This window comes from Dama dama, chromosome 28, assembly GCF_033118175.1.
Source record: "Dama dama isolate Ldn47 chromosome 28, ASM3311817v1, whole genome shotgun sequence".
Classification (NCBI taxonomy): domain Eukaryota; kingdom Metazoa; phylum Chordata; class Mammalia; order Artiodactyla; family Cervidae; genus Dama; species Dama dama.
In genome coordinates this window covers 60,247,820-60,266,269 of record NC_083708.1, presented here as the reverse complement: position 1 = coordinate 60,266,269, position 18,450 = coordinate 60,247,820, and the positions used below count along the sequence as shown (strand labels likewise).

The 18,450-nt window shown below is 42.2% G+C and overlaps 1 protein-coding gene across 1 annotated transcript; it reads left to right on the top strand.

Annotated features, from left to right (window-relative positions):
- Positions 1-6,705: 6,705 nt before the first annotated feature.
- HTR1E (5-hydroxytryptamine receptor 1E) lies at positions 6,706-7,803 on the top strand. The gene has a single exon (XM_061132051.1). It carries the CDS (start codon positions 6,706-6,708, stop codon positions 7,801-7,803), a length of 1,098 nt encoding a protein of 365 aa, XP_060988034.1.
- The last annotated feature ends 10,647 nt before the right edge of the window (positions 7,804-18,450 follow it).

The window sequence follows — 18,450 nt, the reverse complement described above, 5'->3', positions numbered from 1 at the left end:
AAAGGCAAACTGCAGAGTGGAAGAAAATGTTCACAAAACTTTGTTCTGACCAAAGACTTGTTTGTGTCCAGAGTATATAAACATCTCCTGAAAATACATACTGTTTTGTTTGAATTTTTACAATGATAATATTGTCCTGTTATTATGAGTATAGTAACCTCGTAATGACCACATTTCATATCCCAATCACAATTTCAATCAATCAGTCAACAGATGAGAAAATGGGAATGAAGAGCCTCACACTCTAGTATCTCCTCTACATCTACCTCCGCTCCCGCTAAAAGTCAGATTGAGAAACACACTGCTATTCACTCTTCCTTTCCCCTTGACAGGCAAAGAACAGTCTTTATGAAGACTGAGGAAGTGGATTTAACAAATAACTAGGGAGATAAAACTAGTAATATGAGGGCAAGCTGCCACTCCTGAAATAATGAAAAGAAGAAATTGGCTACATATTTTTAAAACAATTCAAAAACACTTGGGCAAAATGAAAACAAAGAAGAGATTAAAGAATACAGTAAGTCCCCTACATAAAATGAGTTCTGTTCTGAGAGTATGTTCATAAGTCCAATTTGTCCATAAATCAAACAGGCTTAATCTAGGTACCCAAATAACACAACTGGCTACATGGTACTATATATAGTGTAATAGGTTTATAATAATTGTCACAAAAATATTACATAAAAAACCAACACAAAAAATAAATCATTAAACATTTTTAATAAACATTAAACATTTTTAATCTTACAGTACAGTAACTTATAGATATCTGAATTAACTTACATGGTTGGATGTGTGAGCACATGTTCTCATCTTTGAAAGTTCACAACGTGAAGGTTTGTATGTAGGAGACTAACTGTATTTATGGCAACTTATTAATCGTTATGAAAACCAATAGGGTACTAGATAAGATGGTGAAATTAAAAACATTTGAGTATGCTCATAATCTCATCTGGTGCCTGGTGCTCTGACCATCACTGGGATAATATAAACCAGAGGCTCTGATGCATCTTGGTAAATAGGAACAGGAGCATCATGCACTGAGCCAGTTGGTATAGACTGATGCTTTTCTATTGGTAATCCTGATGAAAACTCATTTATTAATAGATATGGATTTGGACTGCACTGGTATTTTTGATGTCATGATTAGAGCAGAAACAAAGTTACAAAACCACCCCCAAGCTGCTCCTGCATCAACTCCTGATACATCTCTTTTTGGTTATGATTATTGCAGTCACTTTTCCGTTCTAAAAGACTAATACAAGTTTGGTATGTTGCTATCAGTATTTGCATTGGTTCTGCAGAATGTGTTGGGTTAAGTGTTACTATGGCCCCACCTCCTCTAGGTGTGAAGCTAAAGATACTTCATAGATTTTCAGATGCTATTTAACCAGCTCTGTTCTAACTAGAAATCGTACTCCCTCCTATGGATTCACTGCTCAGTTGCTCAGTCGTGTCTGACTCTTCGCAACCCCATAGACGATAGTCCACCAGGCTGCTCTGTCCATGGGATTTTCCAGGCAAGAATACTGGAGTGGGTTGCCATTTCCTTCTCCAGGGTGGAGTTGGTAGTGATTCTAAAACAGGTGTTATTTTCCTAAGAAGGTCAAGGAAGCCAAGATGATTGAGGCTGAATCATTTCCTGAGTAAGGCTCCAGCCTCTTCACCACCCTCCAACATAACCTCTTAAATTGCTGCTTACCTGCGTCCCCAGGCCCCACTGACTTTCAGCCTCCTCCATGATTGCTTTCCTGCTTCCTCTTTTACATTCCACTCAGTCCACAAACACTCCCTGTCCCAGCATAAAAGTTGTTGAGTATAGCAGTAAAGGAAACTATAAACAGCCCAGTTTAAAAAGACAACCTCTCATCTTAAAGAGGGAACAACCCTGACTCCACATTTCCCTGCTCCCCTTTTCAGTAAAACTCTGGAAAAAGTTGCTTTTATTGGTTGTCTCAATTTCCTCTCCTCCCATTTCCTCTTGAAACTGCTGCATTCTGCCTTTCATCTCCATCTCTGCACCTAAACGCCTCTTGTCAAGGTCATGGATGTCACCCAGATTGCCCAGCCAGTATTTAGATCACACTCTCTTACTTAATACATTTTCTTTACATGGTCGTGGCATGGAATTCTCTCTCCTTCTCCTCCACCTTGGGAGCTTTTCTTGTCCTCTAATTTGCAGGTGTCTCCTGACCGATCTGATTTTTAAACAATGAAGAGCTCCAAAGCCCAGTTCTCCACGCTTGTCCAATCTCTCATCACCCCCCAGGTGGTCTTCCCCTGCCATTTGAAAGAGCATATTACACATGTTGTTACGGAACAAACTTCAGGATATATTGTTAAATGAAAATCCATGAAAGATGGCAAGTTGGATGTGTGCAGCAGTTTGGGGTGACTGATGACACAGGGGTGGAGAATTTGGCTTCTACTCAGAAAGGCTTGGGCACAAATAAGCCAGGAAGTCACATTAAAGAGCTGACTATGTTCACCCACCTCATTAGAACTGACTTAAATGTATTCCTTTATGGCTGAGTAATGCATATTGAAAACCAGAGACATTACTTTGTCAACAAAGGTCCGTCTAGTCAAGGCTGTGGTTTTTCCAGTGGTCATGTATGGATGTGAGAGTTGGACCATAAAGAAAGCTGACTGCCAAAGAATTGATGCTTTTGAACTGTGGTGTTGGAGGAGACTCTTGAGAGTTACTTGGACTGCAAGGAGATCCAACCAGCCCATCCTAAAGGATATCAGTCCTAAGTGTTCATTGGAAGGACTGATGCTGAAGCTGAAACTCCAATACTTTGACCACCTGATGTGAAGAGCTGACTCATTTGAAAAGACCCTGATGCTGGGAAAGATTGAGGGCAGGAGGAGAAGGGGTTGGCACAGGATGAGATGGTTGGATGGCATCACTGACTCAATGGACATGGTTTGGGTGGACTCCGGGAGTTGGTGATGGACAGGGAGGCCTGGCGTGCTGCAGTTCATGGGGTCGCAAAGAGTCGGACACGACTGAGCAACTGAACTGAACTGAATATTCCATTGTGTATATGTACCACAGAGTCTATTATACAGAGTGAAGTAAGTCAAAAAGAGAAAGATAAATATCGTATTCTAACACATATGTACGGAATCTAGAAAAATGGCACTGAAGAACTTATTTACAGGGCAGCAGTGGAGAAACAGACATGGAGAATAGACTTGTGGACATGGGGAGGGGGAGGGGAGGGTGAGACGTATGGGAAGAGTGACATGGAAACTCACATCACCGTATGTAAAATAGAGAGCCAACGGGGATTTGCTGAATGTCTCAGGAAACTCAGACAGGGGCTCTGTACCAACCTAGCGGGTGGGGTGAGGAGGGAGATGGGAGGGAGGTTCAAAATGGAGGGGATACATACTTACCTATGGCTGATTCATGCTGAGGTTTGACAGAAAACAACAAAATTCTGTAAAGCAATTATCCTTCAATTAAATAGATTTTTTAAAATTTAAATAAATAAACAGATTTTTTAAATAAAGAGCTAACAATGTAGTCCCTGAAAACTATAATGTTTCTACTCACTTAAATAGAAATTAAATTTAATTTAAAGTTAAAAAGATGAATCAGGTATACATCTTACCCTCCAGAAATGTATAGTTTTCTGCATGTGGAGAGGGGGTTGAAAAATAAATAGTTAGAAAATAAGGAGCAAATGGTGTTGCCAGAGAAATGACAGTTGGGACTTATGGAAACTCAGGTAGATAGAGCAGCTTTTAAAAGTTTGATGAAGCTGAATTAGTTTTGACTTCTTTATTGCACACGTGCAAAATTAGCACATTTCCTAATTGCCTCTGAAATCAGATTGAAATTTCTAAAGTTTTCTGTTGCTTGTTCATGCTCCCAATCTTATAATTGGAATGGAAAAGCCTTTTTCTTGGTCTATCTCACAGACCTCAAGAACCCAAGAAACACATATCTAAGGATAAATATTTGAAGAAAAAAACAATTTTATTTCATTAGATTTGAGAGAAAGGGGTCAAAATGGAGAGATTAACACATGGGACACTGGGAGAAATGTAGAGAAGTTGCCCTAAGCAGCTAGTAGATGGCTCAGCTGGGATCTGAACCCAGGTCTGTCTGATTCCAGAGCCCATATTCTTTCAGTATTATAGCCTGGTCTCAAATATAAATTCATATTTAAACATTATAAAAAGAGAAAAGGTACCCATGGATAAGAAAACATTTGATTTACAAAAAAGAGGGAGTTATTGATGGCACAAGTGTCCCAGAAGAACTGGAGAAACACAAGACATTCAGAAGTGAGCACATCCATGGACTTCCCTGGTGGTCCAGTGGTTAAGACTCCACACTCCCACTGCAGGGGACGTGGCTTTGATCCCTGGTCAGGGAATCTAAGATCCCACATGCCATGTGGCTCAGCCAAAAGAAAAAATAGGTACATCCACAGTAACACTACAAAACGCTATGGAAACAGAGAGAAAGAAGGAAGATACAGACTATCCCAAGAATAATTGCCCCCATTTGATTGTTAGTGAAATTATCATCATTTCCTTTTATTTTCTGTATCTAAAATATAAATGTGCTCATTTCCTCTCTTCTTGGTTTTTGTGCTATAAGCAGGAGAAGGTAGATTTAGAGCTAAATCTTATCCAAGCTGGAGATTTAGATTCCTGTTCTCTGCCTTTCAACTCCCACTTCATCCAAAGACCTTCACCATCGCTCTTTACCTGCTCTTGCCCTCGTCCTCTGCTAAAATCATTATGTCTGTTGGGTCTAATCCACATCAATCTTCAACCCTTCTTAAAACTGCTGAAACACCGGCTTTTCTTGGACCTAATGTCATTGAGTCAAATCAGAGGGTTTGATTTTTGTTCTAACCAGTATTCATCAGTTGTGAATATTCCTATGCAGATTCTGATTGACTTGTTGTCATGAGTATAAAGTTATATTTAACTTTACAGCTATGTATTCGATAAATGTCACTATCTTGTTGACTGCCCAGCTTAATGACAGCTATCCAGTAGACAGATGACATATAGAAAGACAAAAAGATAGCTAGAGAACACAAATGTTAACCAAAAGTGAACACATCTTTTTAAATATAGACATCTCTGGGCTTGGTGATAAAGCTGTTTCATAGCTGATTTACTGTATTACTCTGAGAATAATTAGCCATAAACATCAAAGGACTGTTATATGTTTTTTTCTTTCTTTTCTTCAGAGAAAAGCACAGTGGGATATGTAAGATGTCAGAAATAATTAGACAAAATTGCACAATCCCATTGTGATACTAAAATATCTCTAGAGTTGAATATTTGCTGTGAAACCTTAAAATCTGCTTTGAAAGATGCTTATTATAAACAGTATAATTTTTTTCTTTAAAGGTAAAGGTTCCAGAATTTTTAAAGCATGGTATTATGTGAATATACGGTTGCAAGTGTGAAAAGAATTATAAAGATTAATGAGAAAGTCATCTGGGTGGCAAGATAGACTTAAAATTTGGTAATGTCGCCCTCAGAAAGATTTTGGGACCTTAAAAAAGTAGCATTTGAAAAATAATGTAGGGATGAAGTTTATTGGTGAGCATAACATAAAAGAAACAGACTCACAGATATAGAGAACAAAGTAGTGGTTACCAGTGTGGAGAAGGAAGAAAGGATGGGCAATATAGGAGTAGAGGATTAAGAGATACAAAACCAACTGTTGTATAAGAGATAAGCTACAAGGATAGGGACTTCCCTGGCCGTCCAGCGGTTAAGACTTCGCCTTCCAATGTAGGGGGTGAGGGTTCAATCCCTGGTCAAGGAGGTAAGATCCCACATGATTTGTGGCCAGAAAACCAAAGCATACAACAGAAGCAATGTTGTAACAAATTCAATAGTTTAAAAATGGTCCATGTTTTTAAAACTCCTTTTTAGAAAAGCTACAGGGGGCTTCCCGTTGGCTCAGCAGTAAAAAAATCTACCTACCAGTGCAGGAGACACTGGTTCGGTCCCTGGTCCAGGAAGATCCCACGTGCCACAGAGCCACTGAGGCCGTGAGCCTCAGCTGCTGAGCCGGCGCTCCAGAGCCCGGGAGCCACAGCTACAGCGGCCCGCACGCCTGCAGCCTGTGCTCTGCACACGAGAAGCCACAGCCACGCAAAGCCCACGCGCTGCAACTAGAGAGGAGCCCCTGGTCACCGCAGCCAGGGACAAGTCTGTGCAGCAGTGAGGACCCAGCACAGCCAAAAGTAAACAAACCAATAAAAAATTTAAAATGCTGCTTGGGTGTACTGTACAGCGCAGGGACTACAGCCAATACTTTTCAGTAACCGTACATAGAGTATAACCTTAAAACTGTGATCACCATGTTGTACATTTGTAACGTATAATATTATATGTCAACTATGCTTCCATTTTTTAAAAAGATGGAGTTTACATTCAGAGAAGAAAAAATATATATCAAAAACATGTGAAGATTTTCTGAATACTGAAATACTGTCATTTGTCTTCCAGGTGAAAGAACATGGCTTTCTCATTCAGACTATAGCATCCAATGCTGTGGTTTTTCCATCTATCCACATAAAATGGAACCCAAGAGACAACGCAGCTGAGGAAATTACAGAGTCCTTACCAATGAAAGACATTCAAGTCTACATAGTTTTCAGCTGAAACAAATAACCACCCACTTCTCCACAAGATAGATTAGAACGGGGGAAAATGAACATCACTAACTGTACCCCGGAGGCCAGTGTGGCCGTGAGACCCAAGACCATCACGGAGAAGATGCTCATTTCCATGACTCTGGTGATCATCACCACCCTGACCACGCTGCTAAACTCCGCCGTGATCATGGCCATCTGCACCACCAAGAAGCTCCACCAGCCTGCCAACTACCTGATCTGCTCTCTCGCCGTGACGGACCTCCTGGTGGCCGTGCTTGTCATGCCCTTGAGCATCATGTACATCGTCATGGACAGCTGGAGGCTGGGGTACTTCATCTGCGAGGTGTGGCTGAGTGTGGATATGACCTGCTGCACCTGCTCCATCCTTCACCTCTGTGTGATCGCCCTGGACAGGTACTGGGCCATCACCAATGCCATCGAGTACGCCAGGAAGAGGACCGCCAGGAGGGCCGGGCTGATGATCCTCACGGTCTGGACCATCTCCATCTTCATCTCCATGCCCCCGCTCTTCTGGAGGAGCCACCGCCGGCTCAGCCCCCCGCCTAGTCAGTGTGCCATCCGGCACGACCACGTCATCTACACCATCTACTCCACGCTGGGGGCATTCTACATTCCCCTGACTCTGATACTGATTCTCTATTACCGGATTTACCATGCAGCCAAGAGCCTTTACCAGAAAAGAGGTTCAAGCCGGCATCTAAGCAACAGAAGCACAGATAGCCAAAATTCGTTCGCCAGTTGTAAATTGACACAGACGTTCTGCGTGTCTGACTTCTCCACCTCAGACCCTACCACAGAGTTTGAGAAGATCCACACCTCCATTAGGATTCCTCCCTTTGATAATGACCTAGATCACCCAGGAGAACGCCAACAAATCTCCAGCACCAGGGAGCGCAAGGCAGCACGAATCCTGGGTCTGATTCTGGGTGCGTTCATCTTGTCCTGGCTGCCATTCTTCATCAAAGAGCTGATCGTAGGTCTGAGCACCTATGCCGTGTCCTCCGAAGTGGCCGATTTTTTGACCTGGCTCGGTTATGTGAATTCTCTGATCAACCCTCTGCTCTACACAAGTTTCAATGAAGACTTTAAGCTGGCTTTTAAAAAGCTTATTCGGTGCCGAGAACATACCTAGATTGTAAAAACTCAGAGGGCTTGACTTTTAGCAGCCTCGTGAGTGCACGGGGGTAAGGGATGCAGCTTATTAATTCTTGAACATAGTTGGTTCAGGAGAGTTTGTGAGTATGTGTGGTCTTGTTCTGTCTTTTTTTCTTTTTCTGTTTTGTTATTTCATGTGCTGTTTTCTACCTCTGGTCTTATTTGTGGTACATAATTTCAAATAAACACTATCAAACAAAAACAAATTTCATAACAGTAATAATAAGGTGAAATAGTAAATACTTTTTATTTATTTAGCCATTTCAGTTAACCCAGCAATTAAAGAATGCCAAAATAAATCTTCATTTGCAGAATTCTTTATTACTTATGTATCAAACTCATGATGACTTGCACTGGTGTGTGGCATTAATTCTGAGGTTATGGATCCAAATACTTAAAAATTCCATTGGGTATTGCATAACATAAAGGACTTTTTAAAAGTGGTGCGCTGTCATCTACTGCTTGCAGACCTGACCTGCAGTCATTTCTTATGGCTACATGGCGTACACCTTTCTGGCACAAACGGTATCGCTGGCTCTTAGTGCTCTTAGCTCACTGTTAAATAAGCGTCTTCATTCTCTAAAAGGAACCTAAAATGAATGTACTAATACTTTCCTAGGCCTTTGACTATGAATGTGAAACGTGAGCAAATAATATTATGAAACAATCATCAAAATTGGTCACTTTGTTGTTGACACATTGGTCCTCCTCTAGTTCTCAGAAGCATCACAGCAAAACTTCAAATACACTCTCCCATTCTAGCAGGATTAAAGTGGGAGTACATGCCAACCTGGAGAACTTTTAAAGCAAACTTAAGCTACTGCACCCACTAAGGGTTGTATTGATCAGATGAGGGAATATATTACCTGAAGGACTTTGCTGAAGAATGTTACTCATTAAATTACCAGTTGTGCACGTGAAAAAAAAAAATTAAATATTGAACTCTATGTTTATAGCAGAAACCACCCACCAGGAAGTGAGTATGAAATCGTGTCTCCTGGAATCCCTGTGGCTTCCATGCCAGGCTGCTGCGTGGGGCCAGGAGGCTGCAGGGAGGACCCGAGGCCACACTGTGTGACTGACCGGGACTGACGGCTCAGTCCCTTGGAGGAGCTCACCGCTAGGTCGGGAGTGCTGGCAGAAGGGACTGAAAGTCTGTCAATTTTGGAACATTCCTCAGTCAGTGACTGCTGTAGACCTGGGCTCCTCACCTCTCATCCACACCCTCTCCCACTTCTTCACTGCTCCCAGATTGTGTCTCTTCTTTGCTGAGAAGACATTGGTTTCTCAACCATCTCCACCGCGTGTTTTAACCCTTAATTCCATCCCTTCTCAACTTTCCTATAATCTCGCCCCTTTCCTCTTTCTCGTTCCATCCCTCTCTCTTTCGATCTCCTCCCCATCGTCGCTTCCTCTCCCCACTCTTCTCTAATCTCACCACCAGTTTGCTCGGGTCTTTTCAACACTAGGACGGAAGCCCTCTGGCTGTAGTGCCTCCTCATGCTCTCCTCCATCTCTCTCCTCATTCTCCCACCTGAGTCTCCTGTTGCCCACCCATTTGTTCTGCCTCCAGCTCTCACCTTCCACTGCCTAATCTCTCTTTTGCCATCTGGGAATGACTGTCCCAATTCCCCCCAAACTGATCTCCCAAAGGTTACAGGTGACTTGCCAATGGGCAAATCTAGTAGCCTTCCCTCTGTCCTTATCTAGCTTCCTGTTCTCATTGGTTCAAACAGTTAGCCATCCCTTTCTTGTTTAAGCCCATGCCTTCTAGGATCCTTTACTTCCTCATTTCTCTAGCTGCCTTCTAATTCTTTGCCTCCTTTTCTTCATTCTGGGAGTTTATCATCAGCTCTCACTTCCTGTATATTCATACGCCATCCCAACCCCCATCATTTCCACACATAGTTCCATGCCTGAGACCCTGAAATGTGTGCCTCTGATTCTGATCTGTCTCTTTCTCACACTATAGACCCATGAATTGAGTCTGGTGGACATCTCCTTGTGAACACTGTCAGTGCCTCAAACACAGCCCTTCTAAACTGAACTAATGATCATGCTCCTGCTCTCAAACCTTCTCCTTTCTACCTTCTCAGCCTCAGACAACAGGATTTTGTTTTATTTATTTTGGGGGCTGCACTAGGTCTTCATTATAGCACGTGGGCTTTTGGGCTTAGTCACTCCACAGGATCTTCCCGGCCAGGGATTGAACCCATGTCCCCTGCATTGGCAGGCAGATTCCTAACCACTGGATTACTAGGGAAGTCCCAGACAACAGGATTACCATGCAGTTTATCATTCACATTAGATTAATGAGATTCTCTCTCTTTGTGGTCTGCCTCTCACATCCAGAGAGTATAAAAGTCATGTTATTCATTTACCTCTGTAGAAATGCTTGTATATGCACCCTCCTTCTTCAATAACGTGGTCCTCTTCCCTGGACCAATCTTCTTATCTGGTCCACCTACCTCTGGACTCCTCTTCTGCAACTCTGCCCCTGCTCACCTTCCAGATACGTCTTCCTAGGGCAGTAGTTCTCAAAGCAACGTCTCCAGACCAGCAGTGTTAGTTTCACTTGGGAACTTGTTAGAAAAGCAGTCTAGGGCCCCACTGAAAACCTACCAAGTCAGAAATTTCAAGGCAAGGGGCATCCATCTCTGTCTTAATAAGCCTTCCAGGAGATTCTGGTGCACGCTAACATTTAAGAATCACTCTCCTAGAATGCCCTGTTGATTTTTAATAACAGCACTCAAAATCCCCTACTATTTTCCCATCAGTATAAGATAAAGTTCCTAAATATAACGTTCAAGCCTTCTTCACCGTGTGGCCTCAAGCCACCTTTCCAAAGCTAAGTCTCAGCACTTCTTCTCATCCACATCATATTCCAGAAAAATCTGGATATTTCCTGTGTTTTCTGAGCTTTCCTAACATTTTGCCCCCACTGCTTCAGGAACCTGATCCCATAAGTTCCCATCTTTCTTCCCCCAATCCTTCATCATGGAATGCAAATGCAATCTCTTCTACAAAGTCTTCCTGAGAAGACTGTCTATCACCATGGAAGTCCTCTCTCTGGGGACTATGCTCCCTGGAACCTTGTTGGGACCACTGTTATTACAATTGCTTCCTACGTTGTCATGCCTTTGTTTGTGAATTTCTGCTGTCTGCCCCCAGTAGATTGTGAGCTCCTTGAGGACAGGAACGGTGTCTGTTTTATCTCTGTATCCCTAAGAACTCCTACAGTGTTTTACACACAGTAGGCACTCAATAAATATCTGTTAATGTGAATGAAATTATGTCCCCAGAAAAAAAGTAAGTGTGCAATGTTCTCTCAGTGAGAAAACCAAACTAAAAATCTCTTGATGCAATACACACTTCCTTTTTCTTTAATATTTACCCTCTCATCCCAACTTTGTTCAAAAACTGCTAGGAATGCTTCCACATGAGAGTAAAATGAATTTCTCATGCCACTGAACATAAATGAATGTCCTTTATTGGTTAGGATTCAAGCTAAGCTGCTCCCAAAGAGACCCGCAAATATAGCAATTTAAGCAAGACAGCTCCTCTTTTACATGACAGTCAGGAGGTGGGAGGGAACGCAGAGTGAGCAGGAAACTGCTCCACAGAGTTCTCCAAGGACTTGGGTCTTTACATTTTCTGGCTCTGCCATCCTTTCAAGGCTGGTCCTCGTCTGCATGGCCGAAGCTGACTCCCCATCACATCCACATTCTAGTCCAAAGAAAAGGGGAGAGAAAAATGGAGAGCAAGCAATTTCCTTTTAAGAAAGTCACATGGAAATTATACACATCACTTTTCCTTGGATTCCATTGGAAATGACTTGGTCACATGGGCTTTCCTGGTGGCTCAGCTGGCAAAGAATCCGCCTGCAATGAGGGAGACCTGGGTTCGATCCCTGGGTTGGGAAGATCCCCTGGAGAAGGGAACGGCTACCCACTCCAGCTTTCCAGCCTGGAGAACTCCATGGGCTGTATAGTCCATGAGGTCGCAAAGAATCGGACACAACAGAGCGGCTTTCACTTTCACTAGTCACATGGCCACACCAAACTGTAAAAGAGAATTAAGAGAGTGAATTTCTTGTTGGGCAACCATGTGCCTTGCCAAAAATGAGCACTTTGAAATAAAAGGAAGAGCAGAGAATGGATACCAGGGGCCAATGAGCCACCCCTTCTACAAAAGAATATTGGTTTCTGCATGTGCAGCTCAAATACTACAGGGCGGGCCAGACGGCTGTCCAGCCAGTGGTGGTGTGTGTACCAGGATGTTGAGGTTTAAGGTAGGGGTGATTTAGCAAGATTGTGCCTATGCTGAAAATCTAGTATTATCATGACTGTAATGTCTATAATATCTAGAAACTCTATGGGCAACTTGCTTGTTTTTTTATCACCCTCCATAAGTTTTCATTGAAAATTCTTGGCAATTATGAGTTTAAAACTTTCACGAGTCTAAGTAAATAAAAACATAAAGATTATATGCATAACTAATTTTCACTTACTAACTCATTTCCAGTTTACTAGATAGATCCTAATTAAATATGCTTTCTCATACCTATCTCTGTTCTTAGCAAAAAAGAATCCGTGTATGTTTCCTAACATAAATCAAACCTGTTGAAAAAAATCTGTTGTTCGATTTACTCCTTTAACTGATAGTGTGATTTGCTACTGACCATTATTCCCCCCTTAAACTAAAGCTTGAGTGAAATAATAGTACCTTCTGATATGGTCGGTGCTTCTAGGGTAAACATTAGCAGATTAAAAGTAAACCCCAGGAGTCACATTTCATTCACCTCCATTAACTAATGAATTAGGACTTCGGGGCTCTGTACTTGGTAAAAGAATTCTTGGACATATCACTCCACTGGAGACCGGGCTGATGCTCTGCTTGTAACTAGTGTCAATAAGAATATGTGGGAGCAGTACTGCTTACTATCGGCTTTGGATAGCTCTATAGGCCTCCCACACTTACGAACTTTAGCTTACAAACTGATACTTATATACCCAGAGCAACACCCAGCAACTGTGCAGATTACCAGCACAAGTCATTTATTAACAGTTTCAGCCATCACACTGGTCTTAGTGGACTCGTGTGTTTGCAGCACTTGCTAAATTTTTAAGATCTCCTACAGATAACTTCATTCTGTAAACATTTGCAAAAACAGTGAGAACATTAGAAAAAAATAGCAAAAGGAGTATATGACTGCAATAGAAATACAAATAATGGTAATTTTTAAATTAAAATTGCTGAGACAGTGACAGTCATTGGATACGGGAATGGGATGAAATCTTGTTGAGTTTCTAGGGGCCACCACAAGCAACAGGTGAAAAGGCCCTGTGCCTAAATTGTCAACTATAATTATCAGGAAATAAGGAAAAGTGATTAATGAGATGTCTCAGCATCGCACGGTAGTTCTAAGAGGTATCTGGGAATGTGTGTGAGCACATGTAGTAATCTCAGCAGAGAAAACTAGTGACATTTTATGGTAAGAGACAAAAAAGGCTAAATCCTGCAATTAAAAAAAAAAAAAAAACCACAGTCCCACTCAGTAAAGAATTGTGCCACCCAGAATACCATTATTACCACCTCCTGGAAACCCCAGGTGTACCAGCAGGAATGCGGGGTACTCAGGAGCCTAATTAATTCAGCTCTTGGCTTGGGGATATTTGAGGACTGGAAGATTACACAGCATGAAAGTGTTGCTTATGAATTTTATTGTAAGTCATGGCGAGTGTCAAAGGCTAAGGCCAATTTAAATCTGCCCGGTGACAGAGTGGGGACTTCCCTGGTGGCTCAGATGATAAAGAATCCACCTGCAATGCAGGGGACCTGGGTTCGATCCCTGGGGCAGGAAGGTCCCCTGGAGAAAGGATTGGCTACCCACTACAATATTCTTGCCCTAGAGAATTTCAAGGACAGAGAAGGCTGGCGGGCTACAGTCCATGGGTTCACAAAGAGTCGGACATGACTGAGAAACTAACACTTTCATTTTCACTTTTTCAATATCAAAGTGAGGGTCAGGCCAACAAATACAGACACAATGGGTAAAGAGCTTCCCAACAATGATAGAGGGACCCAATAAAATGTCTATCATCACAGAGGAGGTATTGTTAGTTGACAGAACTGGCTCATATCTTTATCTGATGAAAAGGTTTTTGAAGACTAAATATAGACTCACCTGAGGGCCCCAGACTTAGAGGACTTCCCTAGTGGTCCAGTGGTTAAGGCTCCAGACTTCCACTGCTTGGGGTGCAGGTTGGATCCCTAGTCTAGGAACAAAGATCCTCCACAGGTTTCAGATACCTGTCAGTAAGAGGAGCTAATTTTAAATGGTAGGAAGGAAGATACTGGATGTTCCTGGGACACTTAAATCACACAAGGTCCCTAAATTATCCTCCTTTCTCTCCATAAACCCCAGAAAGTACACAGCAGGTTTCAGCCTTGCCACCCCCCGCCCCCGGCAAAAAAAAAAAAAAAAAAAACGGTGGTGGGGGCTTGAAATTGCCCCCTTCAGAGTAGGGGAATCATTCTGAGACTTCTTTGCTTCAGGAAAGTAATCTGCTGCCTCTTTGGAAGCTTCCAGCACCCAGGACAGAGGGTGGTGAGTAGGAGCATTCAATTTATATGTCTGTTGAACTTAATTGAAGTGAACACATTGATTACAGACTTCAAGAAATTTAGAAGCAGAACTATGTCCTGGGTAAGGAGGGTACCTTCTTATGAGGAAGTTGAATTGTCAAACATATATTTAAAAAAAAAAAAAAAAAAGGCTTCAGGACACTGATGCTACGAGAGGAAGAGTGACAAGAGGAACTGGGAAGTAACATCAGCAGAGTCCTAGGTAATCAAAAACATTGATCGACCACCTGCTATGAGTGTGAGCAGATAATGGAAACTTTTAATTGAAAAAGAAAAAGGGACAACAGCAGTGATATGAAGAAAGCAAGACTACAGCAATAGGAAGAGCAGACGTCAGAAGATAATACTGGTGTTGGTTTTGGGTCCACAAACACCCAGTGAGAGTCTGCCATGAATCTGACGTCTACCTAAGCACTGGGAGCTCTGCGAGAGGAAGACAGAAGGGGAAAGGGGGAAGATAATCCAGGTGGGAAACTAGGAGACCCTGGTCTTTTTCTTAAATGTTTTTTTTTATTGTGTTAAAAGTCACATAATATAAAACATACTATTTTAACCATATTTAACTGCAGTTCAGAGGCACTAAGGACATTAACATCGTTAGGCAACTCTCACCATCATCCATCCCCTGAATTTTTCACCTTCCTAAACTGAAATTCTGTCCCCATTAAACACCACCTCCCCACTCCTCTTCCCCATCCTATCCCCTCATTCCTGACATCTACCAATGCACTTTCTGACTCTATGAATTTATCTGCTCTAGGTACCTCATATAAGCAGAATCAAATAGTATTTGCCTGTACCTACTGTATATTGGATTGCACTTTTTTCTATTTTTATTTTTTAAATTATTAAATATGATACATTTACAGGAGACTTGGAAAATAAAGAACAAAGTTACATATAGTTCTACCACATATTGCAATTATTTTTTAACTAGATAAATTAAATTTTTTATTTGGAGTTTCAATATCAAATTCTCCAAAATTAATAGGATGAATATACAGAAAAGTAGAAGGATATAGTAGACCTGAAAAGCACTATGAACCAATTCAACATAATTAAGATTTATACAATTTTCACACAACAGTAGGGCAGAAATTCTATTCAAGTCTCCATAAATTAGGAAACAGTGGAACATATCCAGGGACATAAAACAAGGTGCAAAAATTTCATAGTCTCAAGGTATTGAAATCATATAGAGTCTGTTCTCTTATCATTGTGGAATTATGTTAAAATATCAACATCAAAAATATCTGAAAATAACCCACATATTTTCAAGGGCAATGTGACATTTACCAAGAGATAGGTTAACTTAATATATATATGAGACCCTAGTCTTAAGGGCAGATTTATAGAAATCTGATCATGTTTATTTTCCATTTAGATAAAATACAATTTTAGAGGGGGCTGTAAGCATTGCCTTTGCTAAGAGGATGAGGAAGAGATGAGACAGCAGAGCGCATTTGCTCATCTGATTCTCAGGGAAAAGGAAGGTCATACCAGAGGCTCTGAAGAATGGAGAAGGAATGGTTCTTCAGAAAATGGATAAACAACATGGATACAAGAAATCAGGTTGGCATGTCTGTCCAGTTTGTATGGCATCAAGTAGTCATATGTCAAGGGATGATTTAGACAAAGCTAGTTCATGAAGACACCCAAAGGAATGAAGATGGAAACAGTTCTCTGAGGAAAATTTAGACTCCTGAGCAGCCTAATACTGAGCAGACCAGTGATCCCAAGTGTTTCCGGTTCATGGTTAAGCACCCAGCAAGGAACCAACAAATGAATAAATCAGTCACTCAGTTAAGCAATGAAGCCTGAGTTGGTATTTGGATGGCAAAGGAGAACAACTCAAGGAATATATAAAATACACATTCAGAGGTGTGAAACAGTGATACAAAAGAGCTGAGGGCGCAAGCTAAAGCGTCCTCTCTAGCTGGACTTTGCAGGTGGGGGTGGCCAGAGGTGTTCCATAGAGAACAAGAACATCCATATGGTAAAGCGTGTTGACGGGGACTCTAAAACCTCTGAGGCAGCGTGTGTCCTCTTGCCTGGCAACTTGACTTGAATACTTCTTATATATCAGTTTCTCAGTGACGAAGAACTGAGGCCTGACTCCCCTTTCTAATCACACACGCATACCCACAAAAAGAAAAACAATGTCCTGAACCCCAGTAAGGAAAGCAAAGGTTTGTTTGCTATAGGCACGTGTCATCAGTTGAATACACACAAGAGTCCGGTTAGAAACGCCGTGTCATATATGAGAGAAGATGGGATGGGATGGGATGGGCTGAGCATGGGAGATTGGGGGAAGATGGAGCAGCGCTGTATTTTGAGAAGTGATTTAAAAAACAGTGATAGTTTTTCTCTTTGCATTCAACAAACCCCTATAACAGGCTGTTAATATCCGTATTAATTTAGTTTATATGTCAGACTCCCTAGGTAGTTTGTAAGATCCTTGAAGGCAGGTACTGTGTCTTACTTCTCTCTGTACAACCATTCCCTAGCATAGGCACTCCAGCAATGTTTGATGGATAAATGAATAAATGAAGGATCCCAAAGTCAAGTAGACTGAAGCTATTACTGAGCAATCCTGAGTGTGTCCTGCAATCCTGAAAAGCTGAAACTGGAACTTCAGTAAACTATTTTAAGAGGCAAAATAATATTGCAATGTCAGGCACACCATTTATGCACATGTCACTTCATGTATGACAATACAAACTGGAAAAGGAGGCTATGCGAACATCAGCCTCACTGGGAATACCTAGGAGAAATCACGACCAGAATTTTCAAAATATGTCTATGTGGAAGATATCTTGCCTTAGAACGCATACCTTGCCCACAAATTCCTTCTAAGTAGGTTATAAAACACAGGCCCTCCTAAGAAAAGCCGCTGTAGGTGGTTCTTGACCCACAAACCACCACATGGTACCACGTGATACCCTGACCCCTACCGGTCATCCACTGATTGATCCAGCCAGTCAGCACCTGACCCAAGGGCAGCTACATCTACCAGCTGGCTATGTTCAGTGGGGTGGCCTGGTACAGAAGCTCCCCCCAAACAGAAAGCGATCAGTTGCAATGATGACAGTCGTTCCTCTCAAGAATCTGAATGAAAAATGTATGAAGAGACAGTGCACGATCGGGGAAGCAGGAGTAGAAAGATTAGTAAAGGGAGGCTAAAAAAAAACGAGTAGGCCACTGGCATCCATGGCAAAGGACACGAATGAAGCTTAATTAATTCCTGCTGCCGAGGGACCAACAGTGTCATCTGTCACCAAGAGCTGCCTCGAACAGTTCCTGACAGCCTTCTGGTCCCCAAACTATACTCCAGATCCTTGAGGTTTAGCTTCAGGAATGTTCCAGAGGCTCCTGTCTCTCTTTCAACAGCAGTTACCATCACAGTCAGGGCTTCCCTGGTGGCTCAGTGGTCAAGAATCTGCCTGCCAATGCAGGAGATGCAGGTTTGACCCCTGGGCTGGGAAGATGCCCTGGAGAAGAAAATGGCAATACACTCAGTATTCTTGCCTGGGAAATCCCATGGACAGAGGAGCATGATGGGCTATGGTCCACGGGGTGGCAAAAGTCAGACATGGCTTAGAGACGTGGTAAGTGGTGGTCAGAGTATAGGTTAGGAAGGGGAGTGACAGGAGAGGAGGCTGGTCAGACAGCCAGGTCCATGAAGAGCCTCAAATGCCTCACTAAGGATGCTGGGTTTAATCCTACAAGCAGCAGGAAAATGCCTGAGGATGTTAACCGAAGGAGAACACGACCAGACCCGCAGTTTGGAAAGCCTCTTTGAATGAAAAAGAATGGAGGAATGGAGACTAGGTACACAGGTATTGGAATAGTCAGAGAGTGGTGAGGGGGAGTGTGCACCAAAGAAGAAAAACAGTGAGGGGGAAGGGAAGGTGGAGAGATGTTCAGCTTCAGAGGTGAAATAGGACAGACAAATCTGTAGAGTTAACTAGAATAT